Source organism: Lithobates pipiens, unplaced genomic scaffold (genome assembly GCF_037356315.1).
Source record: "Lithobates pipiens isolate NorthernLeopardFrog02 unplaced genomic scaffold, aLitPip1_a1.2 Scaffold_18, whole genome shotgun sequence".
Lineage (NCBI taxonomy): Eukaryota > Metazoa > Chordata > Amphibia > Anura > Ranidae > Lithobates > Lithobates pipiens.
This window is the reverse complement of record NW_027507758.1, coordinates 136,987,038-137,012,972: the sequence shown is the minus strand read 5'-3', so window position 1 is coordinate 137,012,972 and position 25,935 is coordinate 136,987,038. Positions and strand designations below refer to the sequence as shown.

General features: G+C 41.0%; 1 protein-coding gene across 1 annotated transcript in view; it reads right to left on the bottom strand.

Moving 5' to 3' along the window:
* IGF2R (insulin like growth factor 2 receptor) overlaps positions 1 to 25,935 on the bottom strand; it is a 211,975-nt gene that overhangs the window by 56,684 nt on the left and 129,356 nt on the right. Inside the window, exons 25-33 of the mRNA XM_077486170.1 lie at positions 23,181 to 23,362; positions 22,564 to 22,651; positions 19,033 to 19,242; positions 13,739 to 13,869; positions 11,114 to 11,211; positions 10,057 to 10,187; positions 7,489 to 7,682; positions 5,262 to 5,388; positions 1,496 to 1,618 (exon numbers count right to left, since the gene is read on the bottom strand). Coding sequence (XP_077342296.1) covers positions 1,496 to 1,618; positions 5,262 to 5,388; positions 7,489 to 7,682; positions 10,057 to 10,187; positions 11,114 to 11,211; positions 13,739 to 13,869; positions 19,033 to 19,242; positions 22,564 to 22,651; positions 23,181 to 23,362 — 1,284 coding nt within the window. The remainder of the gene's footprint in view (positions 1 to 1,495; positions 1,619 to 5,261; positions 5,389 to 7,488; positions 7,683 to 10,056; positions 10,188 to 11,113; positions 11,212 to 13,738; positions 13,870 to 19,032; positions 19,243 to 22,563; positions 22,652 to 23,180; positions 23,363 to 25,935) is intronic.

The following is a 25,935-nucleotide window of genomic DNA, read 5'->3' as shown; positions in this document are numbered from 1 at the left end:
CCCGCTCATGGAATGGCGTCAAACTTTTACCCTCAAAAATCTCCATAAGCGACATTTAAAAAATTCTACAGGTTGCATGTTTTGCGTTTTACTGAGTAGGTCTAGGGCTAGAATTATTGCTCTCGCTCTACAGATCGGGGCGATACCTCACATGTGTGGTTTGACCGCCGTTTTCATATGCAAGAGCTACTCACGTATGCGTTCGCTTCTGTGCGCGAACTTGTCGGGACGTGAGGGTTTTACTTGATTTTTTTTTTTTAAGTGTAAAAATAAATAAAATGGATCACTTTTATTCCTATTGCAAGGAATATAAACATCCCTTGTAATAGAAAAAAGCATGACAGGTCCTCTTAAATATGAGATCTGGGGTCAAAAAGTCCTCAGATCTCATATTTGGACTTAGATGCAAAAAAAAAAAAAAAATAAAAAAAAAAAGTCCTTTGAAAAAATGACATTGAAAAAAATATACCTTTAAGAGGTATGGGCGGAAGTGACGTTTTGACATCGCTTCCGCCCTCCTATGGTATAGAGACGAGTGGGGGCCTTCTTAGCCTCACTCGTCTCTATACCCAGCAGAAGAAAGGACCCAATCGGCTCCGGTAAGCGGCGGAGGGCGCGGGAGAGCAGCGGGTGGCACCTCTCCCGCCGACGATAACAGTGATATCGCGGTGAACCCGCCGCGGAGACCACCGTTATCGCACACAGGACCGCTTCCTTTAAAGAGGGATATCTCGGATGTACACATGAGGCGGTCCTTAAGTGGTTATACAAAAGAAAAGAAAATCATCTTAACCACTTAAGGGCCAGGCCTATTTTTGAAAATCGGGGTTTAAAATAATTTTTTTTTGGGTAGAAAATGACTTAGAACATCCAAATATTATATTTTTTTCAGACACCCTAGAGAATAAAATGGAGGTCGTTACAATACTTTGTCACACCGTATTTGCGCAGTGGTCTCGGAAGCACAATTTTTTTTTTTTGCAAGCCCATGCCATGGAACCCTTTTTCTGCTGCTAATGGGGCAGTTTTAACCCCCGCTAGCAGCCGAATAGTGCCGCTAAAATGATGGTAAAGCGCTGCTAAATATTGCGCCACTTTACCGCCAGCGCCCGCAACGTTTCACTGTGAAAGTGGCCTTATTCTAGCCAGCCCAAAGTGATCCCTGCTTCAATAACTGGAGAGTTCTGTGCACCAGCAAGGTTTGCAAACCATACCAGACCACAAGTGAACAATGTCTGGGACTAACACTTCCAAGTGGTCCTGGGCACACAGTACGCTTAACCGATCCTGGATGTGATTCGAAGCACTCACACTAAACAAACGAACCAGAACAAGGGGACGAACTGTACCCAGAACCAGTTATTAGTGCCAATGTGAACGCACCCTTAGAGTGCAGCTGGGGTCTGTTGTGTAGCGGTGCCATGTGTTTTACAACAAATTTGAAAAGAACATTTCAACAGTCACCCACTCTTTATTCAGGAGATTTCAAACTTACCAGCGGCGGCATCGCAGAACTCAGGCTTAACGGCACTGCAAATATTTAACTTTATTGATCTTTGCCGATCATTAATAGCATAACCATCTTTGCTTGATAAGGATGACAGATCAAAGAGATAACCTGGAGAAGGGACAGTTACATTAGTCACATATAACATAAGATACTGTAAAATACAAAGCTGGCATACAACGGCTTCTGTATGACAGTCTAAACTAGTACCAAATACTGTTACTATGAGTTGCACAAGCCTCAAACAAACCAAAAAAAATCTGATTCCTTTACATTCGTTAAGTAAAAATTAGATTTTTCCTACATATTACCAGTAAAATCCTTTTCTTTATCATACAACACAGGACCAAGCCAGTTATATTCATAACTATTTGGGTTATACTCCACCTATAGGTGAATAGACACTGGTAGATAAATCAAACAGGAAGTCCTCACCTATATAACCCCTCCTATACAGGAAGTACTTAAGTTTTGAGGCAAGCAATAAATTCCCAAAAAGAGGGGAGGGACCTCTGTGCCTTGTGATGTACATTAAGAAAAGGATTTTACAGGTAAGATGTAGGAAAAAAAAAACTATTTCTTTATTGTACATTACAGGACACAGAGCCAGTTATATTCATAACTATTTGGGATGTCCTAAAGCAATGCCCTTGAGGGAAGGGAGACACCATCACAGAAAAACGGACACCAAAAAAGGTGTACTGTTTTCCAAAGGCAGTATCTCCCAGGGTTTTGACATCCACCTGGTAAAAACCTTATGAATGTATGAACCAAAGACCAAGTAGTGGTCTTGCAAACCCGAGCCACTGACCCCTGATGGAGAAACGCCCAAGATGTGCCCACACACCTGGTAGAGAAGCTCTCCCCTGCAAGGGTGGGATTTTGCTTCAAAACTTAAGTACTTCCTGTATAGGAGGGGTTATATAGGGGAGGACTTCCTGTTTGAGGGATCTACCAGTGTCCATTCACCTATAGGTGGCGTATAACCCAAATAGTTATGAATATAACTGGTTCCGTGTCATGTGATGTACGATGAAGAAATCCTCCTTTATTTGTGCCTCATGCCCCTAGCAACAGAGGCAGTGTTGTTCCTACAGCAGTAGGCAGGACTAAAGCTGGCCATACGGAAATTGAAATGCGGCCAGTTCAGCTGGGAGTGGGCAAGAAGGTTGTACAGAAGCTAAACGATCTTCCCCACTTGATCAGCTCCACTGGCTATAGCCAGCAGCGCTGATCAGTGTATTCTGACAGAAGAGAAGTCTCTCCGTCCTCAAACTACAAAGCTCAGCAGGGACGATTCCTCCATCCTCCTCAAATGTGTGGAAATCATGCCATTTTATTTGTTCAACCCACTAGTTGAAAGAAAAAAAAATTTGACTCATCTATGGGCTGGCCAAATTTAACCAGGTGTTAAACACCCTGTTATACAGGGATGCAGTCCCGCTGTCAGAACACAAAAAGCCCAGTGGACGAGGTTGCCGCACCAACATCACTTAGTATGGCAACCGCTTTGTTTTTTGTTTGTTTTTTTTCATTCTCCCTGCTGGATTAAACAAAAAACTTTGTGTGTTTCCATCCTTGGAAAACTGTAAGGCCTGTTTCACACAGACTTCAACTTATATAAGGGCAGTGGGAACATCAAGCTTTTTCTAAAGGGTTTGCAGAACATTCAGAAAGCTTTGTTGAAGCTTTTAAAGTGCCATTCCGCTCCAGCTTGTAAATGCCGAACACAGACCTTAACGGCTGTGCTTATTTTCAATTTAAACAAGCTACAAGCAGGCTTCAGCACTACAATTTATTTTTAACATGGAGCTTGCAAAGCATTGCACCTGCAATCAGACTCCTGACAGCTTCTGCCCGTACCTCCATACAGGCAGTAAGTGAAAGTGTCACATCACCAGGAAGTGTGAGTGAACTATGAGGGTGCTAAGTCCGTTAAAGCGTAGCTCCATCTAAAAAAAAATATATATTTTTTAAGTCAGCAGTTACAAATACTGCAGTTGTTGACTTTTAAAATAAGGACACTTGCCTGTCCCGGGTGCCCACCATGTGCTCACCTGAAGCTGACCCATCCCTTGGCTCAAGATGGGGGCGCCGGAATCTTAAGTAAGGGAATCAGGAAGTGAAGCCTTGCGGCTTCACAGCCTGGTTCCCTAGTGAGCATGCACGAGTCGCGATGTGCGTTCTGAGTGTCCCTGCTGTATTTTGGGACCTGTGAGTCTTACAGAAGACAGAAGGGGGGATGGAGGAGGGGCCAGACATGGCGTAGATCGCCGAGGATACTGCAGTGATCTTTTGCCAGAAGTGGGAGCAAATACCTGTATTAGACAGGTATCCGCTCCCCCCTAAAAGGTGCCAAATGGGATACCGGTGGGGGGAGGAATCCGGACAGCCGAAGTTCCATTTTTGGGTGGGACTCCGCTTTAAGAACTACAAGCCGTCTGCCGTGGTGGACGACGGGATGTGTAGTTCATTCTGTGCTATACAAGTCAACATAATCTAAAAGTCAAATAAGGACCGGGTGAATGCAAAAAAAAAAAAAAAAAAAAAAAAAAAAAAACTTAGTGAACTCCTGCAGCTTTCAGACAGACAGCCCGTACGGAGGTACGGGCAGAAAGTTGCAGGGCTTGTCTGTAGAAGCCTGACATTGCATTCCTGATCCACTAATCAAGGGTGCAATGCTTTCCAGGCTTCTGCAAGAAAAAATACTAAATGTAAATTTTTCTTGCAAAAATATGTGCATTTATTTTCTTGAAAGGTGCACTTATCATTAAAAACATTTTCTGGTAATCTTTTTGTGTGCTTTTTACGTGCTTAAAACCCCTACATACCCTCCTTGCGCTGTAATGTTTAGGAGGGGATTGTGGAGAAATGTAGTGTTCACAGTTCCTAATTATCAGCAAATTTAAACACTGTTGTAACAAAGGGTTAAAACTTTGAAACTGCTCTCCTGAATTGTTGGTTAATGAGGTATAGCTCGCTCTGTATGGGGACAAAGACTCTATGGAAATTTTCAGAATCAGCCATGACACCTTCTCCTTGGAAACATATAAAAGGGACGAAATCGCTCTTTTTTATTTTTATAAGAATCGTGGGTGAAACGTAAAAACAAAAGCAAAAAAAAAAAAAAAAAACATAGTGGGGGCTTGTTCAAATTTAAATGCAGAATATATATTATCTTTCATAAACTTAATTTTAAAGAGGGATTCCACCAAAAAAAAAAATATTAAAAGCCAGCAGCTATAAATACTACAGCTGCTGACTTTTAATAAATGGACACTCACCTGTGCCGGGTTCCAGCGATGCCGGCAGCCGAGGCCGATCGATCGCTCGGCCCTCGGCTGCTGCCGCCACCATTCCAGGTGAGGGAATCAGGAAGTGAAACGAATCGGCTTCACTTCCCGGTTCCCTACTGCGCATGCGCGAGCCGCGCAATAGGAAATCTCCCGCTGTCACTGGGACCAGTGTGTGTCCCAGCAGACAGCGCGGCAGGGCAGGAAGTGGCGTAGACTCCCGTGGGAGTCTATGCCCGGAAGTGGGTGAAAATACCTGTCTTTGACAGGTATCTCCACCCCCCTCCCCCCTGAAAGGTGTCAATTGTGACACCGGAGGGGGGGGGGGGAGATCCGATCAGCGGAGGTTCCACTTTAGGGTGGAATCCCGCTTTAAATTAAACAATTTGGGACCGTGTAATATCAATATTACAAGTAAGCCATCCACACGTTTCTATGGCTAATTCCAAGTACAGCCTTACCTGTTGTAGGGTTTGTAACTCTGCAGTCATCATGTGTGTTTACTTTCAGTTCACAGGCATTAGGTGTACCCCAATAAAAGGTATAGTCGCAGTCTCCCAAGACTGAAGTCAGATGTGGCTTGGAATCCTGACAACAACAATTAAAGTCAAAGTAATCCTTGACATAACACAATCTTTAAGAAAACACAAAGCACACCATCACAGATTTGAAAATGGCAAAGGACCCGGAGGCAGCAAGGAAGACACCAATGTTGGCATCAGTCATAGCAGCCCCACTGATGTTGGTAAAGCTGGAGCCTTTAGTATCCGGAGAAATTAAAAGGAATGGGTTTCACATATTTGAGGAAAGCATACCCTAATTGACTAAACTTCAGAGGTAAACATCCCAGAATTAGAAAGCTTTAATGTAAACTTGTCACCTATGATAAATAATCTATAAAGTAACAACATCCACCTCTGCTCCGGACCGTCTAACCCCCTTCATGTTCAGTCCATTTTTTGCTATTTAGCACTGCGCTACTAACTGGTAATTGCATGGTCATGCAAGGCTGTACCCAAACAAAATGTATATCATTTTATTTTTCACATAAGTAAAGTTTTCTTTTGGTGGTATTTTATAACCACTGTGGTTTTTCATTTTTTATTTATATAACACCAAAAATTTTGAAAAAAAATTGAATAATTTTTTTTAAAATAAAATCTAATTTCTTCATAGATTGAATTTTGAATTGGCACACCCTTTGCAGATATAACAGCTTTGACTCTTCTGGGAAGGCTGTCCACACGGTTTAGGAATGTGTCTATGGGAATATTTGACTATTCTTACAGAAACGCATTTGTGAAGTCAGGCTCTGATGTTGGACGAGAAGGCCCATCTCGCAGGCTGCACTCTAATTCATCCCAAGTGTGTTTTGTTGGGTTGTGGTCAGGTCTCTGTGCGGGACAATCAAGTTCCTCCACCCCAAACTCGCTCATCCATGTCTTTATGGACCTTGTTTGTGCACTGGTGCACAGTCATGTTTGAACAGGTGTCAGAAACCATGAATCAGACTGAGACAGAAGTGCAGTTAAAATCACACTCATTTGATAATAGTAAAAGGTAAACCGAGCAATGTAGTCAAATTATAGCATGATGGATGAGCGAGTTTGGGGTGGAGGAACTTGACTGGCCTGCAGAAAGTCCTGACCTCAAACTGATAGAACACCTTTGGGATGAATTAGAGCAGGGACTGTGAGCCAGGCCTTCTCGTCTACTTCAGTGCCTGACCTCACAAATGCACTTCTGGAAGAATGTTAAAACATTCCCATAGACACTGCGAATTCGCAGCGTTTCCCGCATCGCATGCCTCCCTGCGGCAGTTCACACTGCCCTATGCGGACTGCTGGGAGTGTCAGTGAAACCTTAATGACACCCCCAGATCAGTTCGCATATCGCAGTGCGATCTGCAAACTCGGACAGAAATCGGATCGCATGGTGTGAACACCCATGCGATCCGATTCTGCTGCGGACCAAAAAAAGGGTCCTGTGCGAGTTTGTGGCGGGTGCGATGCGAATTCAGCCATACTATCTGTATGGCTGAACTCGCATCGCACAGAGATCGGATGTGATTTGCACTGCAGTGCGAATCACATCCGGTTCTTGCTGCCGCAGCGGTGGGAGCCCAGCCTAAAGTGAATGTAAACCCTCACCCTCACATATACCCAGTGACGTCAACAGCCTTAAATGATACCCAGGGATGAATACAAAAGTTTTACATGTATATCTGCTGTCTTCAGCTTTATATATTCTTTAGAAAGTTCTGATTGTGTTCAGCATTGCAGTGAAGCCTGGCCATACAGCTAAGACAGCTGATTGGAGGAAAGGCACACACCCCCTCTCCTCATAGGTAGAGACTTTCAGAACTGTTTGTTGAATAGTTCAGCTTTCTGCTAATCTATTGATAGCATCCTCCCCAACACAAAACTCAGGCTACTTTTATCTCAGTTGTTGGAGAACTTGGCAGAAGTTATCATGCTGATAACAGAACGGAGCAGGAGATCGCTATTTATCTATAGAAATTTGCAGACAAAAATTTTATGACTAGATAGTGTGTCATGACTGTTTCTAATGAAGACTATGGATTCAGATAGATATCCAGTGTTCAGAAGACATCAGTCTGGGAAAAGTCCATACTATATGATTGAATGCTGTGACTAATACATGAAATGATGAAGGTGCGTTACTTACAGCTTCATCTCGTTCACACTTGAATCGTATAGTAGTTGTCTTGTTTCTTGACTGAGGACAGGGGGCTCCATTCGTATACTGGAGGACAGCAACACCATTTTCCCATCTAGGACTGGATAAAGGCTCTCCCAAGCTTATAGCCTTTGTACCATCAAACAGACAGGCAGCAGCACCATATGGACAGGAGGCTGATCCTAAGTAAAATAAAACGTGGAAGATTAGAGATTCTTTACATTTCTGTTTAATATGCTCTAAACTCCAAAAATATTTGTGTGTTTTCAAGCTGGTTTATTTAGTCATTTTTCTTTTATGAAATTCATGTTTACACATTTTCAATACGGTTCACTTTAACGAATGATTTACATGCATTACCATTAAACTCTATGCAACATGTACTTTGCTGGAAACCGCATCCAAGAAAGCTAATTTTGAACAACTTTTTAAAATGCACTTGGCAAAGCTCTTAATGGCAAGATAAAAACAATGAGAAGCCAACGCTAAACTAAGGAATCGAAATCTAGAGACGTAAAACAAGCCCAAAAGCCTGAAAAACAAACAGAGTCTGACCATTTGTTTTATATTTATTGTACATATTTCACAGTATACAAAAAGATACTGTTGCCAGTTCTCCAAATTTAATGTGTCCCATTAAGTAACCAATGCTACCAACTGTCATTTCTAAAGTCGCAGAGGGTGATGATGTACAACTCAAACAACTTGGGTGCATTTAGACTTGCAAATAAAGCAGCATTTTTAGTACAACCCCTCCCCCATCCCCCCCCCACAAATCACCGGCGGACAGGGGTATTCACATGATATCGCTGCTGAAGAGTTTGGTGGATTGTAAACCCACCAAATACGACCCATTTAGGTAAAGAGCTGCCAATGCTCCATAGCCATGTGCAATTCATGCTGTTGCTGGGTAAAACTAGCAGTCAGGATGTGTCACGCGTCCGTCAAACGCCTCTGAAAAGTGATCCAAAAATGATTTTCAGAGGCACAGCAGTTTAGGCAAAAGTCTAAACTTAAGCTGGCCATAGATGGTTCGAATCTCGGCTAGTTCAGCAGGGACGGGTTGAGATTCAAACCATCTATAAGCAGGCTTATCGTATCCAAGTCAATCCATCGATAAAATTAGGTTCAACCAGCATGTTGGATTTTTATATGCAATTATTGCCAGTGGCTATAGTCACCAGCAATAATCACTGTGTTGTCCCAGCAGGGACGGCTCCCCACACACCACGCCAGGAGCACACAATAGCTCCACAGGACAACAGATCATGTTGATGGGGGAATCAACAGATTTTCTTTCCTGCAACCCATGATTGCAGAAAAGAAAATCTAATCATCTGTAGCCTGCCTTAGCCTAAAAGGCAGGTATTACCTTACGAGACCGTTTTTACAACTGGTTTGAAAATCTCTCAGTCAGCGGACCCATCCTATCCTATAAAGAACAGAGCAAAGGATTGAAGTACATAGGCCACTGACATTATTAGGCTTGTATCGCAGTGGGTACCAGAGGCAATGGTATGGCTAGTGAATATCTGCTTAGGACAGTCTAAACACTCCCCACTCCTACGTAAAAAGTCAGCAGCACAACAATATTACTGGTTGTTGACAGTATTTTCCACACAAAAAACATTAATAAACCAGAAAACAAAGCCAACCTTATTTGCTAGGGGATTATTCAAAATCAGTAAAATTGACAACGTGCAGGCAGGAGAAGTTTTTGGGATACTCTTTAGAGACCCTCTAATGGCATTAGTGCATTATAAGTCTCTGTGGAAATTCACCCCTCTATTTGTCCTGGTGACCATGATCTCCGTGGGAAATCTAAAATTTTAAAGTTGTTCCCAGGATGAAAGTTGAGAGGAAATCTTCCAATGAGGACACCTCTTGTGGGTAAAATTGTGCAAGAGGGACATTTAGAAAGTAAGGGAGAATTGCAAATTTGTAGAGTTGGCACCAGAAGAAGAGTTGAGGGGAACTCCTCCAAGCTGTACAAATGTCTTGGTGACAACCAAGAAGGGGAGTATTTTTATAGGAAGATCTATCGCTCGCTAATGCATCTCCAGAATAGGAAGTGAAGGGAAATCCCCAGTGGGACACAGACGGCAGTTCCTAAAATGTTTCTTTTGTCATAACTGAGGAAAACCATATCTGTCCAGACAGCTTTAAACAATCACATTGACAAGGAGATTCATGCCTGCAGCATAATAACACACACTACATACTACTTTGTGCCAACAATGCAGACACAAGAGTAAACCAATGAAAGGGTAAAAAAAAAAAAAAATAAAAAAAAAAAAAAAGAAGTTTTCCTTGTCCATAACTGCCTTATAGGGGTTGGTTTAGGTGTTCTGCGACTACTACAAGAATAAGTAGAAAAGACCATGTATTTACATTTTGAGACATAATGTGCTAATACTGTAAATGTTTAAATAGGTTTTATTGTCCAATGGAGCTTAAAAAATGCAATTATTCCACAAGACTGCCAATCTACCCGTTGACAAACTATGAAAATTAAAATAATGAGGCTAACAGACATGTATGTATAAATGATCTTACCAGATTTTGGCACTAAAGGCTTGCAAATATTTAGAAGGTACGTTTGCTTTGAGTCAGACGAAACTTCAGCTTCCCAGTTTTCAGTGTAATGTGACAGTGAAGACAGGTCATAAGAGTTCCCATCAGTGTCCCTTCAAGGTGAATTAAAAATAAAGGAAAGAAACAATAACTAAATATTAAAAACAAAAACTTTTAAAATTATATTGATAAATGTGAGTTAAAGAGTTCATCCCGTATTACCAGTTTCCCAATGTATGGTATAAATGACCCCATAACTGTTTTACTGCAGTAGACAGCTTGTATACCTAAATATTTCAGAAAACTTTAGGTATACTTTACAAAAATAGAAGCCTGAAATGAATAGGATTACAAAACATTCCTTCTACCACAAACCTAATGATTTAAAAAACAAAAATGATCTGGAAAAAAACACATTTGTCTTACTTGAAGGAGCAGTCAACGGGTTTGAAGGGAGTTAATCAAAAAGCCTCCAAAATCAACAGGATACCATCGTCCCAATACGTATATAGGAAAAAACTGGGCATATAGCTCAGAACAACCAAGAGGAAACAACCTCAAAGAGATAAGTTTCCAATTGGTTCAGTGGGAACAGGGACTATTGCGGTATCAGAAATTATTGTGAAACAATCGTTAAAACACAATTACATTTTATTATAATTTGATCCATATAACAGATAATACAAAGACATTGCTGTAGCAGAACCACATTATTAAATCCAGTCACAGGACCCAATTGGCTCAAGTTCTAAACAATTGTTTTACGGAGATACAGAGATGACGCATAAATCCGACCGGTTTCGCGGTACTAAGAACACCGCTTCCTCAGGGAACGTCACTTTTATAAATCTAGTATGAAAAATATATATATAAATATACAATAATACCATACAAAATATCAAGAAGTTTTTTGAAAACTTTAGGTATACTTTACAAAAATAGAAGCCTGAAATGAATAGGATTACAAAACATTCCTTCTACCACAAACCTAATGATTTAAAAAACAAAAATGATCTAGAAAAAAACACATTTGTCTTACTTGAAGGAGCAGTCAACGGGTTTGAAGGGAGGGCAGGCAAGGGGTGTGCGCCACTCAAACATATATATGCAGTCCGGTGTCTCTTTCATAAAAACAGGCTGAAATGATATGATAAAATACAAAAGCATGCTAGATGTTTATGTGCATGTATGTAAATCGCAACGTATAACACTAAGGAATTTGCATAAAAGTGATCCAAGACTCAATTATGCCCTTATTACAATTTGATAAAACGAAATCCTCATTTATTCCTAATTCATAAAATTCATTAAGCCATCTACTAGTCTTGCCCCATACCTGTGCCTTATTGGCAGACCAACTACACCCTTATTCATTCCTTCTGTGGGTCCTGGATCTCTTTTACTCCAAAAAATATTTCTCCTGGGTCTTCCTCCCCAATTTTCCAAAACTTCCAAAAATCTACTGGCCCATTTGCGAACAGCAGCAAGCTGTTTGGTAGCTCTTAAGTAGGAAAAAAGGGAGCCTCCCTCAGTGATCAAGCTACATGCAAGGACTCCAAACATAAAGAGGATAGAATCTCTTATAGCATCCCTAAACTATTCTCTGGACAAACGCAACCAAATCTGGAATCTGTTGGACCTCTTGGTAACGTACGGGGGGGTCACATTGTATGGTCCGATTTCAGAGGGGGTGGGGTTGGTGTGGTGGGGGATTGGATGTCGGGGACCTTGGCAGATAGACATTCTTTTTTTCTCTCCCCTTTTCCTTTTATCTCTGGTCTCCTGCTTTCTCTTTTACTTGATTCCCTTTATCCCTTCTTATTTTTACTACTGATACACGGACTGTATTTTGCAGAATTGAATATTTGTTGATTGCCATTTGCTCTGCCTGCATATATACTGGTGTTATTATGTTGCTTGAGTTTTGCTCAACAGCGTCTTTTAGCTACTGATTTGATATGTGTTCTTCTACTGACTGGTCTATGCTTGACAGACTTGCTGCCATGACATCTTTCGGTCTCCTATTTCTGAGCCTTTGTGTACTCTTGCCCTGTATCATTTCTAACAAAAATAAATAAAAATTATCAGTTTTCAAAAAAAAATAAAAAAAATAATAATTTAGGCCAATAAAACGGATTAGTAAATTTGAACCTCTATATAGGTTAACACAGAATCCTTTAAGCATAATGTTAAGACAGTTTAATACTGTGAACTGGACTGGCCCCACTGTTTCAACACAGAAACAAATGCTTGCGTTTTTCCTCTCTCCTAAAGTAACTAATGGCAAAACTATTTTTTTTGTTTAAGATTTATTAAAGAAAGGATAAGAACCTTCATAGGTTTGGCGTCTGTGTTCCCGTTTTGGAGATACACCTATTTTGCTTGCCCTGGTCCAGGTCTAAAAATGGTGGCAAATCCAAAATTTTACATGTGTCACCACATCAGTAGGTGGGGGGGGGGAGTTTCCAAAGGGCACATTTGCCTAAAAATGGGTCTAGAGGCAATCTAACCAGAACATTGGGCAACACAGCAAACAACTGCTAATGGGCACCCTGTAAAACAGGAAACCGGGAGTGCCTACAACTCAAAAAACAGCCTAGGGCCTGATGTCTGAAGCTAGCATAAGATGAGGCAGAAACAGCCACCAGAAAGGGCCATGAGAAGGTAGTGAAAAGGGCCTACAAAAAAAAAATGCAGAAAGTCCTGGTGAGCAGGAAAGATGGGTATATGTAAGTAGGCAATTTTAATTTTACATCCAAAGTCCAGAAGCCCCCTGGTAGAGGGCAGCAATTGTTAACTCCACAGAGAATTGTTGGGCTGGACTGTAAACATTAGGGACATTAGGAGATCCATGAGATGAATGTCCCCTTTGAGTTTTGGGACAGTGAACAGGTTGGAGTAAAACGCCTAAAACCATTCTGCAGCTGGAACTTGGGTAAGGACAGGTTCAAAGAGTGTCTGATGGAGATTGGCAAGTTGCTCAAAGGAGAAAAAGAGGTTTGACATTAGAAATTGAGGAGAAGGAAGGAAAAGAAAGTTGTTTGCAGGCCTGAGACACCACCTTTAGCACCAAGGCATTTGGGAAACATAAAGGAATAAAAACTTATTTCTGCTGGCTTTTTTAAGAAAAGCAAAACATTTTACATTTTGGTGTACCATCCCTGTTGCTGGTACAATTGATTGCTTGGATGGAAAGGAGCCCAGCCAGAACCTGAGATGTGACTGTTATGAACGGAGCCTATTTTTGCTGAGAACGGCATGTAAAATATTTAACCACATTTTTTTTTATTTGCCAGTGTCCAATCCTCCTGTAGGTGGCAGGATAATCTCCTGTGCCCCTCATTGTAAAAAAAAAAAAAAAAAAAAAAAAAGTGGTTTTCCTTTCAGTTTGGAGAGATTTTTCACTTTCTGCTGTGAAAGAAATGTTTTGACTTTAGATCTATTGTGCAATATTGTGCGCTTATGGCAATCTTAAAAAAAAAAAAGACAAATTTTTACAAGAATCATTTAAAAATAAATAAAATAAGTTTTTTTGTTTCAGGATCAATGAGGTATGGCTCCAGACAACAGTCTGATAAATAATATGCACTGGTATTTTGCTGTGCTTCACAGAAATCAAACGGTCATTTTCTTACAAAAAGGTTTCCAAAAACATAATACCAACCTTCCCTTCGGTTTTATCACAGTAGAAGAGAATAAGTGTTGTACGGTTATACTTCTGGTGACAGAGATCTCCTCCTGTATAATTTACCATAATGAGGCCATCTTCATATATCAACTTTTTGTTGGTTAATCCTATTATACAAAAGGAAAAATGGGACTATTAATAAATAGGTAATACAATAATGGAATTGTTGTAAGCAGATAATGAACAAATTTGAAAAGATTAGTAACAAAACATAATTGGTTTCAATAATCTGGGTTTTTTTTTTTTTTTTGGTGTGTGTGTGGGGCACAGATTTTAGAGTTAAACCTCCATCTCAACTTCAACCACAACATGTTTCAGAAAATAGTCAAAGGGATAAAACATTTTCACTACAGAGAACAGCTAATGATGACTAATGGCAGGTAGCTGATGCGCTTTGTATGCTTGTCCACACTGCAAGACTACCACGAACAACTGTAACCGTATACCCAAGAGTACAATATAAGTGACGGATTATAGTCTTTTCTCTACCTACAATAAATTCCCCAAAATGTTGGAAACCATCTGACTGATAGCAAGATCTTCCAAAACTTACAAGTGCTCAGTCTTGCTCTAAAGAGGACTTTTATTAAATATGATCATTACAAGGGCTGTCTCTTCCTGTTGCACTGCTTGCAAATATTGGGTGATTTGTAGACAGGAAGTTATAGAAAATTTGATGCAACCTACATTTTTGGCACAGAGCTTTCCATGCTAAAAACAATTGTGGGTTTTAGAGTAAACTTTCAGGCTAGACCAGCTCAACCTTTTCAACACAGAGGAACCCTTGATATAGTTCTCTGGTCTCGGGGAACCCCTACTAAAAATTAGAAATCTACAACTCATGATACATTAGTATGATGGTCAGTGAGAGCAATGCTCCTTACACTCGTGGTCATTGGGAAGAATTCCCTCCATACAGATAGCTAAAAAGATCAATGGTGTCAGTGGGAACTTATCTGAGAGGCAGAAATTGCCCAATGCTGAAGGAACCCCTAGCAACCTCTGGAGGAACCCTAACGTTCCACAGAACCCTGGTTGAGAATCACTGGGCTAGACAGTTAAAGTGCACCTATAGCCAAAGCTTTTATGTTTTGGACAGAGAAGAAAAAAAAGTTAACATATCTGTGAGGTTTTCATTACTATGACCCCACAGGGAAAATCGCCCTTTTTGTAATGGTAAACTATAGACCCTGGGAAAGAAAGTGGTGGGCAGTCAAAAATGTAACAGTGCGCATCCAATGTTAATTCACAAATTATCAAACAATGAACATAACCCACGGTGGTGGGTTATGTTCATTGTTTGATAATTAGTGAACATTGGATGTGCACTTGTTTCTAAGCTTTTTAGTATTTAGGCTATCACAAGTAGCTGCACTATTTTTCTTAAATACCGTAGTTAGCACAAAATTCTTTACGTTTTTAGCCAAAAATGTAACAGTAATCACTGAAACAGAAAGTGAGGGAAATCATCTTCCAATGGCTACTAGTTCTTGTGAGAAATTGCCCCCTACTTTAAAGAGATTTCAACCAATTTCCAGTTTTGTTTCTGAAACATGCAGTAAAGTAAATCTACCCACTGGGACATTTACACAAAAAAAAAAACCAAAAAAAAAAAAAACACACGTTTTACACTCTACTCTAACCAAAAGTAAAAGCTTCTGTGTAGAGGTACACACCTTTCCAAGTCCTTTAGCTTTAAGCTTTACTAAACCCAGATCAGTAAAATCAGTCTGTGTGTGCAGTGAAGCATGCTTGTTATCACTGTGGAACATAAGGGGTTAATACTCCACATTGTGTGAAAAGGCTGTTTGATCCTGTCTTATCTGATCCTCTCCTCCCCTTCTTCCACTGTCCCTCAGTCTATCTTCCAATAGTACAAAACCTTTGGAGTCACTCTGCACATGCCCATTTTGGTGTGTACAGCACAGGCCCAATCAGCACTGTCCAGATAGAGGGTCAGGGGTAATTTTGCCTCACAAAACAATCAAAGGAGAATGAAAACTCCTCCTACAAGCTTTAACCAGACACTGGTAGAAGTCACAAAATTGCTATATACTGCTGATAAGAAAAGGTATTTAGCAGCATATTCTTGCCAAAATAACTGAATATCAATGTTCTGTGTATTGTGGGAGACCAGATATAGTGAATGTAGGGTCCTGGGTTTAGTAGTACTTTAAAAGTACACCTAAAGCTCCTGTATGATAGCCTAAACCAATGTCTCTCAACTCAAGGTGGGAGTATAAAAAAAGTTTATTTGCTCTAACCGGCTTGTACATCACATGTGACTGGATTTGGGGTTTGTTTAGACCTGTGTTTCTCAACTCCAGTCCTCAAGGCGCCTCAACGGGTCATGTTTTCAGGATTTCCCATAGATGAAACAGCTGTGTTAATTATTAAGGCAGTGAAACTGATCAAATCACCAGTGCAAAATAATAGAAGGCCTGAAAACATGACCTGTTGGCACGCCTTGAGGACTGGAGTTGGGAAACACAGGTCTAAACAAACCACAAATCCAGTCATATGTGATGTACAAGCCGGTTAGAGCAAATAAACTTTTTTTTATACTCCCGACTTGAGCCAAAACGTTCCGCTCAAACGACACTGCAGCTCACATAGGAAGGTTATAGCAGCACTGTCAATTCAGAAAGCAGTGGGTAGGGCGAAGATCGGGTGCTGAATGATAAGTACAGACTTGTGAAACGGCAGTAACAATGTTAATAGCAATGCGCTGGGCAAATTATTTTTTTTTTTATATATATATCTTGCTGTAGTGCAAGCAGACGGAGCCTACATGAGAGTGAATTGCGGTAAATTCAGGCGCAGTGCTACATCATTGCCACATCATCACAGGAGGTTGCATTAGGGGGACTTTACTGGCAGGTTTAACAGGTATTAGTGGGATTTTGCATAGATACTTAGTGTTGCAGGTTTTTTTTTTCTAATGAGATGCCATAGTTCTACTATGACACTTAGCCTGCCCCCTAACATTTAAAATTAAAGGGATTGTAAGGTGATTTTTTTTTTTTTTTTTTTTTTTTATATAACAAACATGTTATACTTACCTCCACTGTGCAGCTCGTTTTGCAGAGTGGCCCCGAACCTGCTCTTCTGGGGTCCCGCAGGTGCTTCTCATGTTCATGCGAGCTCCCTCGCATGGTGAGAAGCACCTGCGGGTGCACTCCCATGAAACAGCCGGCGGCTATAGCCGCTCACTGTATCGCACGTCCCCGCCCCCGGTGCTCCGCGTCAGTGGATGTAATTGACAGCAGCGCGAGCCAATGGCTGCGCTGCTTTCCATCCATCCACTCCAGCCAATCAGCGGCCAGGCTGAACGTTGGAAAGGACGGCGGGGGCAAGCGTGGGATTTTCGAGGGGTGAGGTAAGTAAAACGGGGGGGGGGGGGGGGCGGGCTGGGGGCGCAGGCACTGTCAGATATTTTTTCACCTTAATGCATAGAATGCATTAAGGTGAAAAAACATTTACCTTTACAACCCCTTTAACTTCAAACAAAAATTCTACATTTTGCAAAAAACATCAAAGAAGTGCATTAATAAAATGTCTTCTATTTCAACCTGCAAAGAATTTCACCTGCAATCAGTGGATCAGCAAAATCTGCCCCTCCAGCCCTTGGTCCATACTGGAGGTACAGACCTTCAGCCACAGAACAGGAGAAAGTAACAAAAGACTACAGGGTGGGCAGCACAGTGGCTTATCACTTCCGCCTAGCAGCACTAGGGTTGTCGGTTTGAATCCCAACCACGACATTACCTGCCTGGAGTTTGAATGTTCTTCCTGCATGGGTTTCCTCCAGGTACACTGGTTTCATCCCACACTCCAAAGACGTGCTGGTATGTTAATTGGCTCCTGTCTAAATTGGCCCCAGTATGTGTATGTATGAATGTGAGTTAGACACCTTAGCCTGTAAACTCCTTGAGGGAAGGGACTGACATGAATGTACAATATGTGCATGTAGAGCGTTGCGTAAATTGACAGAGCTATATAAAAGTACCTGTAATAAATAATAAATTCAGTTTTTTTTTAAATCTAGGACACAGGTATTATCATAACATGCCCTCAAATGTCTCCTGTACATAGTATACCTTTTAGAGGTCAGAATAACGACTCAAACTTAAAAGGAAAAAATAAATAAAAAATACATTAGTCATGTTAACTTGACTCCATGTATTTGACAGTAAATAGTCCATACGCACAAATGTCTATCAAGCAAAATTAAATTTTTATACCGGGAGAATTAAGCAGGAGCTCTGTATGTACCAGGAGTGTCAGGGAAAAATTAAAACAAAAAAAACACAACAGCTATCAACCGAGATGGATTTTTACGCAGGATCATTAGTTTCCCCAAGTAGGCGTTGGCCATGAGGCTTTGCGTAGGGCCTATTGGCCTAAGAAATCCCAATTCAAGCAGAATTTAAATTTTTAAATTGTTTTGGCCCAGAAAACCAACTTCTCACCCCGACCTACTCACCTCATACCTATTTTGTGCTGGGAAAAAAAAAAAAATCATTGGTTAAAGTGTTACTAAACCCAGGAACCTACATTCATTCTATCTGGTCTCCCACAATACACAGAATGTGGAAATGCAATTATTTTACTAAATATAAACTGCTAAATACCCCTTCTCATCAGCAGTATATAGCAGTCTTGTGACTTATCAGTGCCTGGTCAAAGCTTGTAGGAGGAATTTTCATTCTCCTTTGACTCTCCAATGAGGCTGCAGGACCCTGACCTTCTGTGTGGACAGTGCGGATTGGCCCTGTGCAGATAACATGCAAAACTCTTTGCACATGCTCAGTTTGGTGTGTATTGCTAGAGGGCCTCCATGGCTCTCTTCTATCAGGAGATGGATGGGGGACAGTGCAAGAAGAGGAGGATCAGAAAAGACCAGATAAAGACAATTCACACTTTGCAGAGGATTAACCCCTTAGGTTCCACAGTGAGTATAACAAGCATGCTTTACTGCACACACAGACTGATTTTCCTGTTGCGGGTTTAGTAACACTTTAAAAGTAGACCTGTCATGCAATGCTTTTCAAGTTAAAGTCAACAAGTTTTTAAGGTCATTTAAGGTAGCAGAATTCCATTTATTTAGAATTTATGACTATTCGGACTCATCCAATCGATAAGGGTTTTTACAGGACTATTTACGTTCAAATACAAAACTAAGAAAAGTTGACCCTTTGGTTTCTTCAAAGGTTACTTACAAACTGACCCTTCAGTTAAACTGCAATAGAACAGGATTATATCAGTACCTGCCACCTTTACTGTGGTTCCCTTAATCTGGCAGGAAGAAACGGTTGTTCCACTAGGTGCTTTGGCTTTACAAGAAGGTTCCGTAACTTCCCCACAGACACGGAGCTGATATGTGTAATCACCGTCTTTAACTTCCACACTCTTTTCCCCCAGTGATTTAAGATTATATACATGACCATATTTTGGGTCTGTAACTTGGCATTCGTCACCTATTAGGAAAAAAAAGTGATTGTTAATAATTCTGATATTTAAATAGGTTATAATTTGTAATTTTTCAGCTAGATGCTGCTAATTGCATGTCCGGTATATGGGTGAGTGTGAATGACCATCAGCAGTTCCCAAAAAGGGTGTGCACTAGATGAGTAAAAGCCTCGCTGGTTAGTTTCATAGCTCCTGATTACTAGACAAATGGGGGCTAAGTGACTAAAACTGCAAAGTGTAAAATCTGCTACAGCTGTGCATGGTAGCCAATCAACTTCTAACTTTAGCTTGTTCAATCAAGCTTTGATAATAAAACCTGGAAGCCGATTGGTTTCTACGCAGAGCTGCACCAGATTTTGTACTCTCCAGTTTTAGTAAATCAACTCCACCGTTTTTGTTTAAAGTGGAAGTCCACCCTAACACTTAAATCCTCACCCTGCAATCATTAATGTGAGATAAGTTCAGCATTATGCCTCAAAATGAAAAAAAGTCAGTTTTTCTACCTCTATTTTGCAGCATCTAGTGCGGTCACATGACTTCAATTCTTCTTTTGAGTGTAAAATCAGACAGTGGGTGTGGTTCCTGAAAGCTATTGACATAACACCCTGGGAGGGACATTGTTCTTGTGTAGCCAGTGGCCGTATACAGGATGGGAGGAGCTAATCATAGGTTCCCACCCAGTGTTCTCGCATCAGTAAGGATGCATTGTACATCCCAATTCATGAGAAAATGAATAAAAAGCCCCATCCACACAGGGGGGATGGGAGGTGCAATGCACATACACAGTATAGCTGTGCACAGGAGAAGTGGCCTGTTCGTGTAGCTGGAAGTGCTCTGGGGTCTCAGAGAGCCATTGGCTCCTGCTAGAGCTGCACGATTCTGGCCAAAATGAGAATCACGATTTTTTTGCTTAGAATAAAAAGATCATGATTATCTCACGATTCTCGCGACGTAAAATTTTTCACATCATACAAAAAAAAAAAAAAAAAATGGGCGAAGTTTAATGACAAAAAAAAAAAAAAACAGAAAAGTTATTTTTTCCCCAAAAAATTGCATTTGAAAGACCACTGTGCAAATACAGTGTGACATAAGCTACCATTTTATTCTCTAGGGTGTCTACTAAAAAAATAGATACAATGTTTGAGGGTTCCAAGTAATTTTCTAGCATATAAAAATGATTTTAACATGAAACCAACAAATGTCAGAAAAAGGTTTAGTGTTTAAAAGCGGAGGTTCACACAAAAATGGAACCTCCGCTTTTCGGAACCCCCAATACAGGCATTTGCACCCACTTCCGGGAATAGACTCCCATGGCAGACTGGCCAGTTTTTTCCTTCCTTTTGACAGCTGTGGCTTCAGAAGAGCAGAGAGAATTCTTTGCATAGAAAGAGTGGGGAAACACTTTAGTGAAGATCGCAATAATGATTCTTGAAGATTAATCGTGCAGCTCTTGCCGATGTCAGTTAAATCCCGTGAAGAGGGAGCATGGCCAAGCTGAGCTGTGTGTATATATGGATGCACACAGCCTGGCTTGGGAGTGCGCCCACACGTGTATCCCCATAGCAAGCAGCTTGCTATAGGGGCACATGCAGGAGGAGGAGTAGATAGACCCCAGAAGAGGATGCAAGGAGAAATTCTGTGTACCACCACTGCACAGAGCAGGTATATATAAATCTTATTTTAGTTAAAAAAAAAAAAAATATAGACTTTACAAAAACTTTAAGGGCCAGTTCACAAAAGAACTCAATGAATACAAGGCTTCCTCCAATTTGCCGAGACGGAGATTGTGACATCATCCACCCACCTCTCCACTTCAGCCAATCAGCGGATGCCTCGTATTCATTGATGCAATGAAAAACTTCCTCCTAATGGCAGCCCTCAGTCTGACTCCATTTTGTTCCAGGAGCAAGGTGGGAGGTTCCCATACTGCTGCCAGAACAGTGTTGTACACCACATGTAGCTGATCCTACATACCATTTATATACAGCACTCCCAGTGAGCACATCTGTTAGTAAAGCAAATTGTTTGTTTGGACCAACTTGGTCCAAATTAAATACTTAAAATCGCAAGAAACATGGAGTTTGGCTTCAAGCATAAGATTTGTGCCAGGAGACTGAACCTAAAGCATAAAACCATCCAAAAAGGAAAAATTAAACTTCCCATCATCCTCAGCTGCGTGTGCAGAAGTGGTTGCAGGCATATAGGAGACAGACTCTGGAGGAGAAGGCATAGAGTAGACAAACACTTGAAGGCCCAGAAATCATGCATGTGATTTTACTCATAAAATCAGCACATTACAGACAGATCTCAGGGCCCAGGTACCGTCTAAGACGGTGATAAGAATCAGACAATCCGGAAAACTACAAAGTGAGTTCCCTTGGCTCTGTAGTCAACAAAGAATCTTTGTTTAAGAAAAAATTTCTTGATTGAAAAAGGAAAAAAAATGGCTGCTGCCCTTCTCTGAGGAAAAAAAATAAAAATCCATAGTACCAAAACACTAGCAAAAAATCTAAAGCATGATGGGAGTGGGAGGGATTATGCTGACTGACTAGTGATGAGCTCAGGTGTGTTGGTGTGGTCCACGTGCAGAGCGCGCCAGGAAGTCGGCGCAGCGCTAATCACAAGCAGTGAGACATTGCCCGATCTCTGCAGCCACGCATCGGGGCAATGTCTCACTGCCTGTGATTAGCGCAGCGCCGACTTCCTGGCGTGCTCTGCACGTAGACTATGCGAACTCGCCTGAGCTCATCCTTCTGGCTGACTACATTTTTTGTTGCCAGTGTCCAAGTCTCCTGTGGGTGGAAGCATAACCCATATGTCTCAGAATTCCTTCTGAAAAGTTTGATATCGGGATGCAGAGTATTAACTGAAAATATTGAACGGGAACAAGGGGCCACACCCATCTAGCGTCTCATGTCTATTTAAAAAGCAGCTGTTCGGGAGGCCAGATGTAGAGAACATCATCAACTGCATTTATGCCTGTCAGCTGGACAGAGAGCAACATTTAGCAGAGCAACTAAAGTTGGTCATACACTGTTCCCATTTTGGCCAATTCCTGATTAACAAATCAAAGTTCACTCAGCGGGTGGCCTGCGCCGCCATGTCCCGCCTGACGTCCCTCAACTGAAAAAAATGAGCCAGATAGAAATAAAATCAGATGCAGCAGCTGTTGAGGTATTTTGACAGCTGGTGGGGCTGGCTGCCACGTGAATGGAGGCATCTTGAACTTTTTACGTGCAGCCTGCAGAGTGAATGGGAAAAAAAAAAATCTATGTGTGTATGGCCAGCCCAAGGCAGGAGAAATCTTCTCCGGCTGTGTAAATGCTTACCTTCAGCTCTTATAACAGGGCAAGCTTCAGATGTCCTCCATGCAAATACATATTCACAGTCATCTAGCTCTTGGAAAACAGGGGATCCCTATTATAATAAAGAAAATATTAAAAAAATGCCACAGATATATATACTGATTTATACTGTAGAGACAGGCACAGAAATCCTTGTGTTCTCGTGGTTTCTAATAAAAATTCAGTATAAAAAAAATTGTATTTAGAAGCCATTAATTCCCAAAATGGTTTACATGATAAGCTTTGCTCTAAGGCCTAAATCAACACCTATGCAGGTTGCAGTTTGCATATTCCAGGTGCATTTCGACTTTTTCAATAAACGCTTTTGATCCATTGATGGAACCAAAAACCATAGAAAAAAAAAAGTCCCCGGCTCTTTCCATAAAATGTACAGAGGTGAACTACATCCATAGGAAACCATGTTAAATGGACTGTAGCGTGTTTCTGCAAAACTGAAAATGCACTAAAAAAACATGGGTGTAAACCAGGCATTACACATAGTTTAAAATCCACATGAAAGAGAAACCCTGACATAACATGTCCAGATTTAGTTAGTAGTCAGACAACTGGACAGCACTTAAGGGAAAAAAAGGGAGTCGTACTATGTTATGGCCACACTGGAAGATGATCCGTGTAGAGTAACGCTTGTTGTCTCTACATTTGTCTCCACTCATGTAGACGATGGTAAGAGACCCATCTGCTGAAGCCTGAGGACTCATCTGAATAAAGCCAAGGTTGAAGCTTTTACTATCTGTAGTCTTCATACAGGACCCAACAACTCCCCCTAAAGAGAAAAGAATTATACAGGGAAAGATACATCACATCAGATACATCACAAAGGCCTTCATATATAATCACAGTTACCATCTTAGAGATTTATTATGTTCCAGTTTGGCAGAAAGTATCATCATGGTGGGAATGACCCCTTACACTAGCTGTGGAGGCATGGGAAAAGTAATAGAGTTTTAAAGCTGAACGCTAAGTAGATGTAAAGGACACAAATTGATGCAGCTTTTAAAGTGGTTGTAAACCCTCCCCCACAACTTTGTCCCATGTAAATCAGCATAAAAAACCCTAATGAACACTGCTTGTAGATATCTCCTTACTTGCTTAGTATTGTTGTAATCCTTTTTGTTCTTTAGAATGAAGTCACTGAGCATGCCCAGATCTCCCCTGATTTACGGCACACTCTCTATGTCTTATCTATCGGTTATCAGGACTTCCTACGGCACAACACTGAACTCTGCTAATCACTCAGAGCTTCCTCCTACACACCATGTGACATGACATACAATGTAAACCTGGCCATTATTGCAGTCTTATCAGCTGAAGCTGATAAGACTGACAAAGGGAAACATTAGACATCGGCACAAGTAAATACTATGAAATAAAACAAGTAAGCTATGAACAGGGAAGCAGGGTTGCCATAGAAATGTTGGATTGAGAAGGAGGGTTGGTTAACAGTACAGGAAGTGCTCAATGTAAGGGCGGAAATACACTCCACTGGCTGGATTACAGTGGCTATAGTCTGATAATTACTTATTATAATGGACTAAATGAAGAGAAGCATCCGAGTGGAAGAGTTTACTTCCTCTTTAAAGTGTTACTAATCCTAGGACCCTGCAGTCATATCATCTGGTCTACCACAGTACACACAACATGGAAATTCAATATTTTTTAGTAAATATAAACTGCTAAATAAGTTTTTTTCATCAGCAGTTAGGGCAGTCTTTTGACTTCTATCATTGTCCGGTTAAAGCTTGTAGGAGGAGTTTTCCATCTACTCTAACTGTCCTATAAGGCTTCAGGACCCCTGACTCTGTTTGGACAGTGCTGATTGGCCCGAGTGCTGATCAAATGCACTCTACCAAGAAAGAATTTTTTTTTAGCAATACACACCAAAAACGGAGCATGTGCAGCTTGTCCTCTACCAACTATTCTATCAGGAGATGGTTTGGGGACTGTGGAAGAAGGGGAGGATCAAAACAGTCTTTTTACACAATGCGGAGGATTAGCCCCTTAGGTTCCACAGCGAGTATAACAAGCATGCTTTACTGCATATACAGACTGATTTTACTGTTGTGGGTTTAGTAACACTTTAAATGTACTTTATTTTAATACAAGTTGTGTAATTACCTGAACTAAAATTGATATCATTCTCTTACAGTACCAGTACAGCAGAGCTGCAGGGTAAGGGGGAAAAGCGTTACAAGGAGCCAATCAGTTCCTGTGCTGAGAAGAAGCATGCTGATTGGAGCCAAGTGACTGTGTTGCTTATCCTTTCACATTCCAGTCACAAACTGAGGTAGGACCAGGACAACCTGGGCTCAGAGGAAGTGCAATAAATGATGTGGGCTACCAGACTGAAGACATCTAGTAGCAGAAAAGTGCTGCAGGGAAAACCTCTGGACTGAAGCTGAATATTACACCAAAAACTGATTGTGATTTTATCTTTTGACGGCTATTCATTTTGATGTTGTTGCTTTTGGCTGGAGTTCGGTTTTAAAGGGAGAGTACATTACTTAATTGAGCACACCTTTTAATGTACTATTGCACTTCACGTTTGACAGTGCATGTTTAAGCATGTCTTACAACTTTGCAATTCATAAACATTTTGTCATGTTTGCTCTTTAAAAATTAGGCAAATAAAGAAAAATACCCACTGATCTGCCAGTGTGCTACTAAATTTGTAGTGTCAGCCCTGACCAGTTCTCTTTTGCTGGATTACAGAACACTCCATCTTCTCTTCATTTCCATAATATAGGGGGACACACATTCTGTAGTTTAAAAACTGGACAGGGCTGATAATACTGCATGAAAAGTGCATAGAAAGCTAAAATGTCATGGGGTTGTTGGTAGATCAGCATGCATTCTTCTGTAATTACAGGGGTTTTTAAAAGGGAAAAAACATGGCTGCCCTCATTTAAAAGACTATGTTTTTTTTAAATGAATTTACACATTGATTAACCACCTGCCGAACACTCACAGTAAAATATACTTGTACGTGACCAGCCTTCTTCTGGGTTTGCACGCCCCCTGCTGTGATTGGACACAGCACAAGTTTAGCAGCAGATTTCAGCCAATGATTTCAGCTGAAACCTGCTAATCGGCTGTGTCCAATCATGCACAGTTTTGTTTACAAACACATGGTGCACTGTGTACATAGGAACAGAAATCTGGCTGTTTCTTCTCCCTCAAAAGCAGGGAGAAAAAAACGGCAAGATAAGTAAATGCAGCACACATTAGGAACACAGATAACCCCTTGATTGAGTACAGCCTTACTGATCACTGTATTAGTGTCACCAGCAACAACTGTCATTTAGGGACCCTCCCAGCCAGTGCCAGATTGCCCTCCAC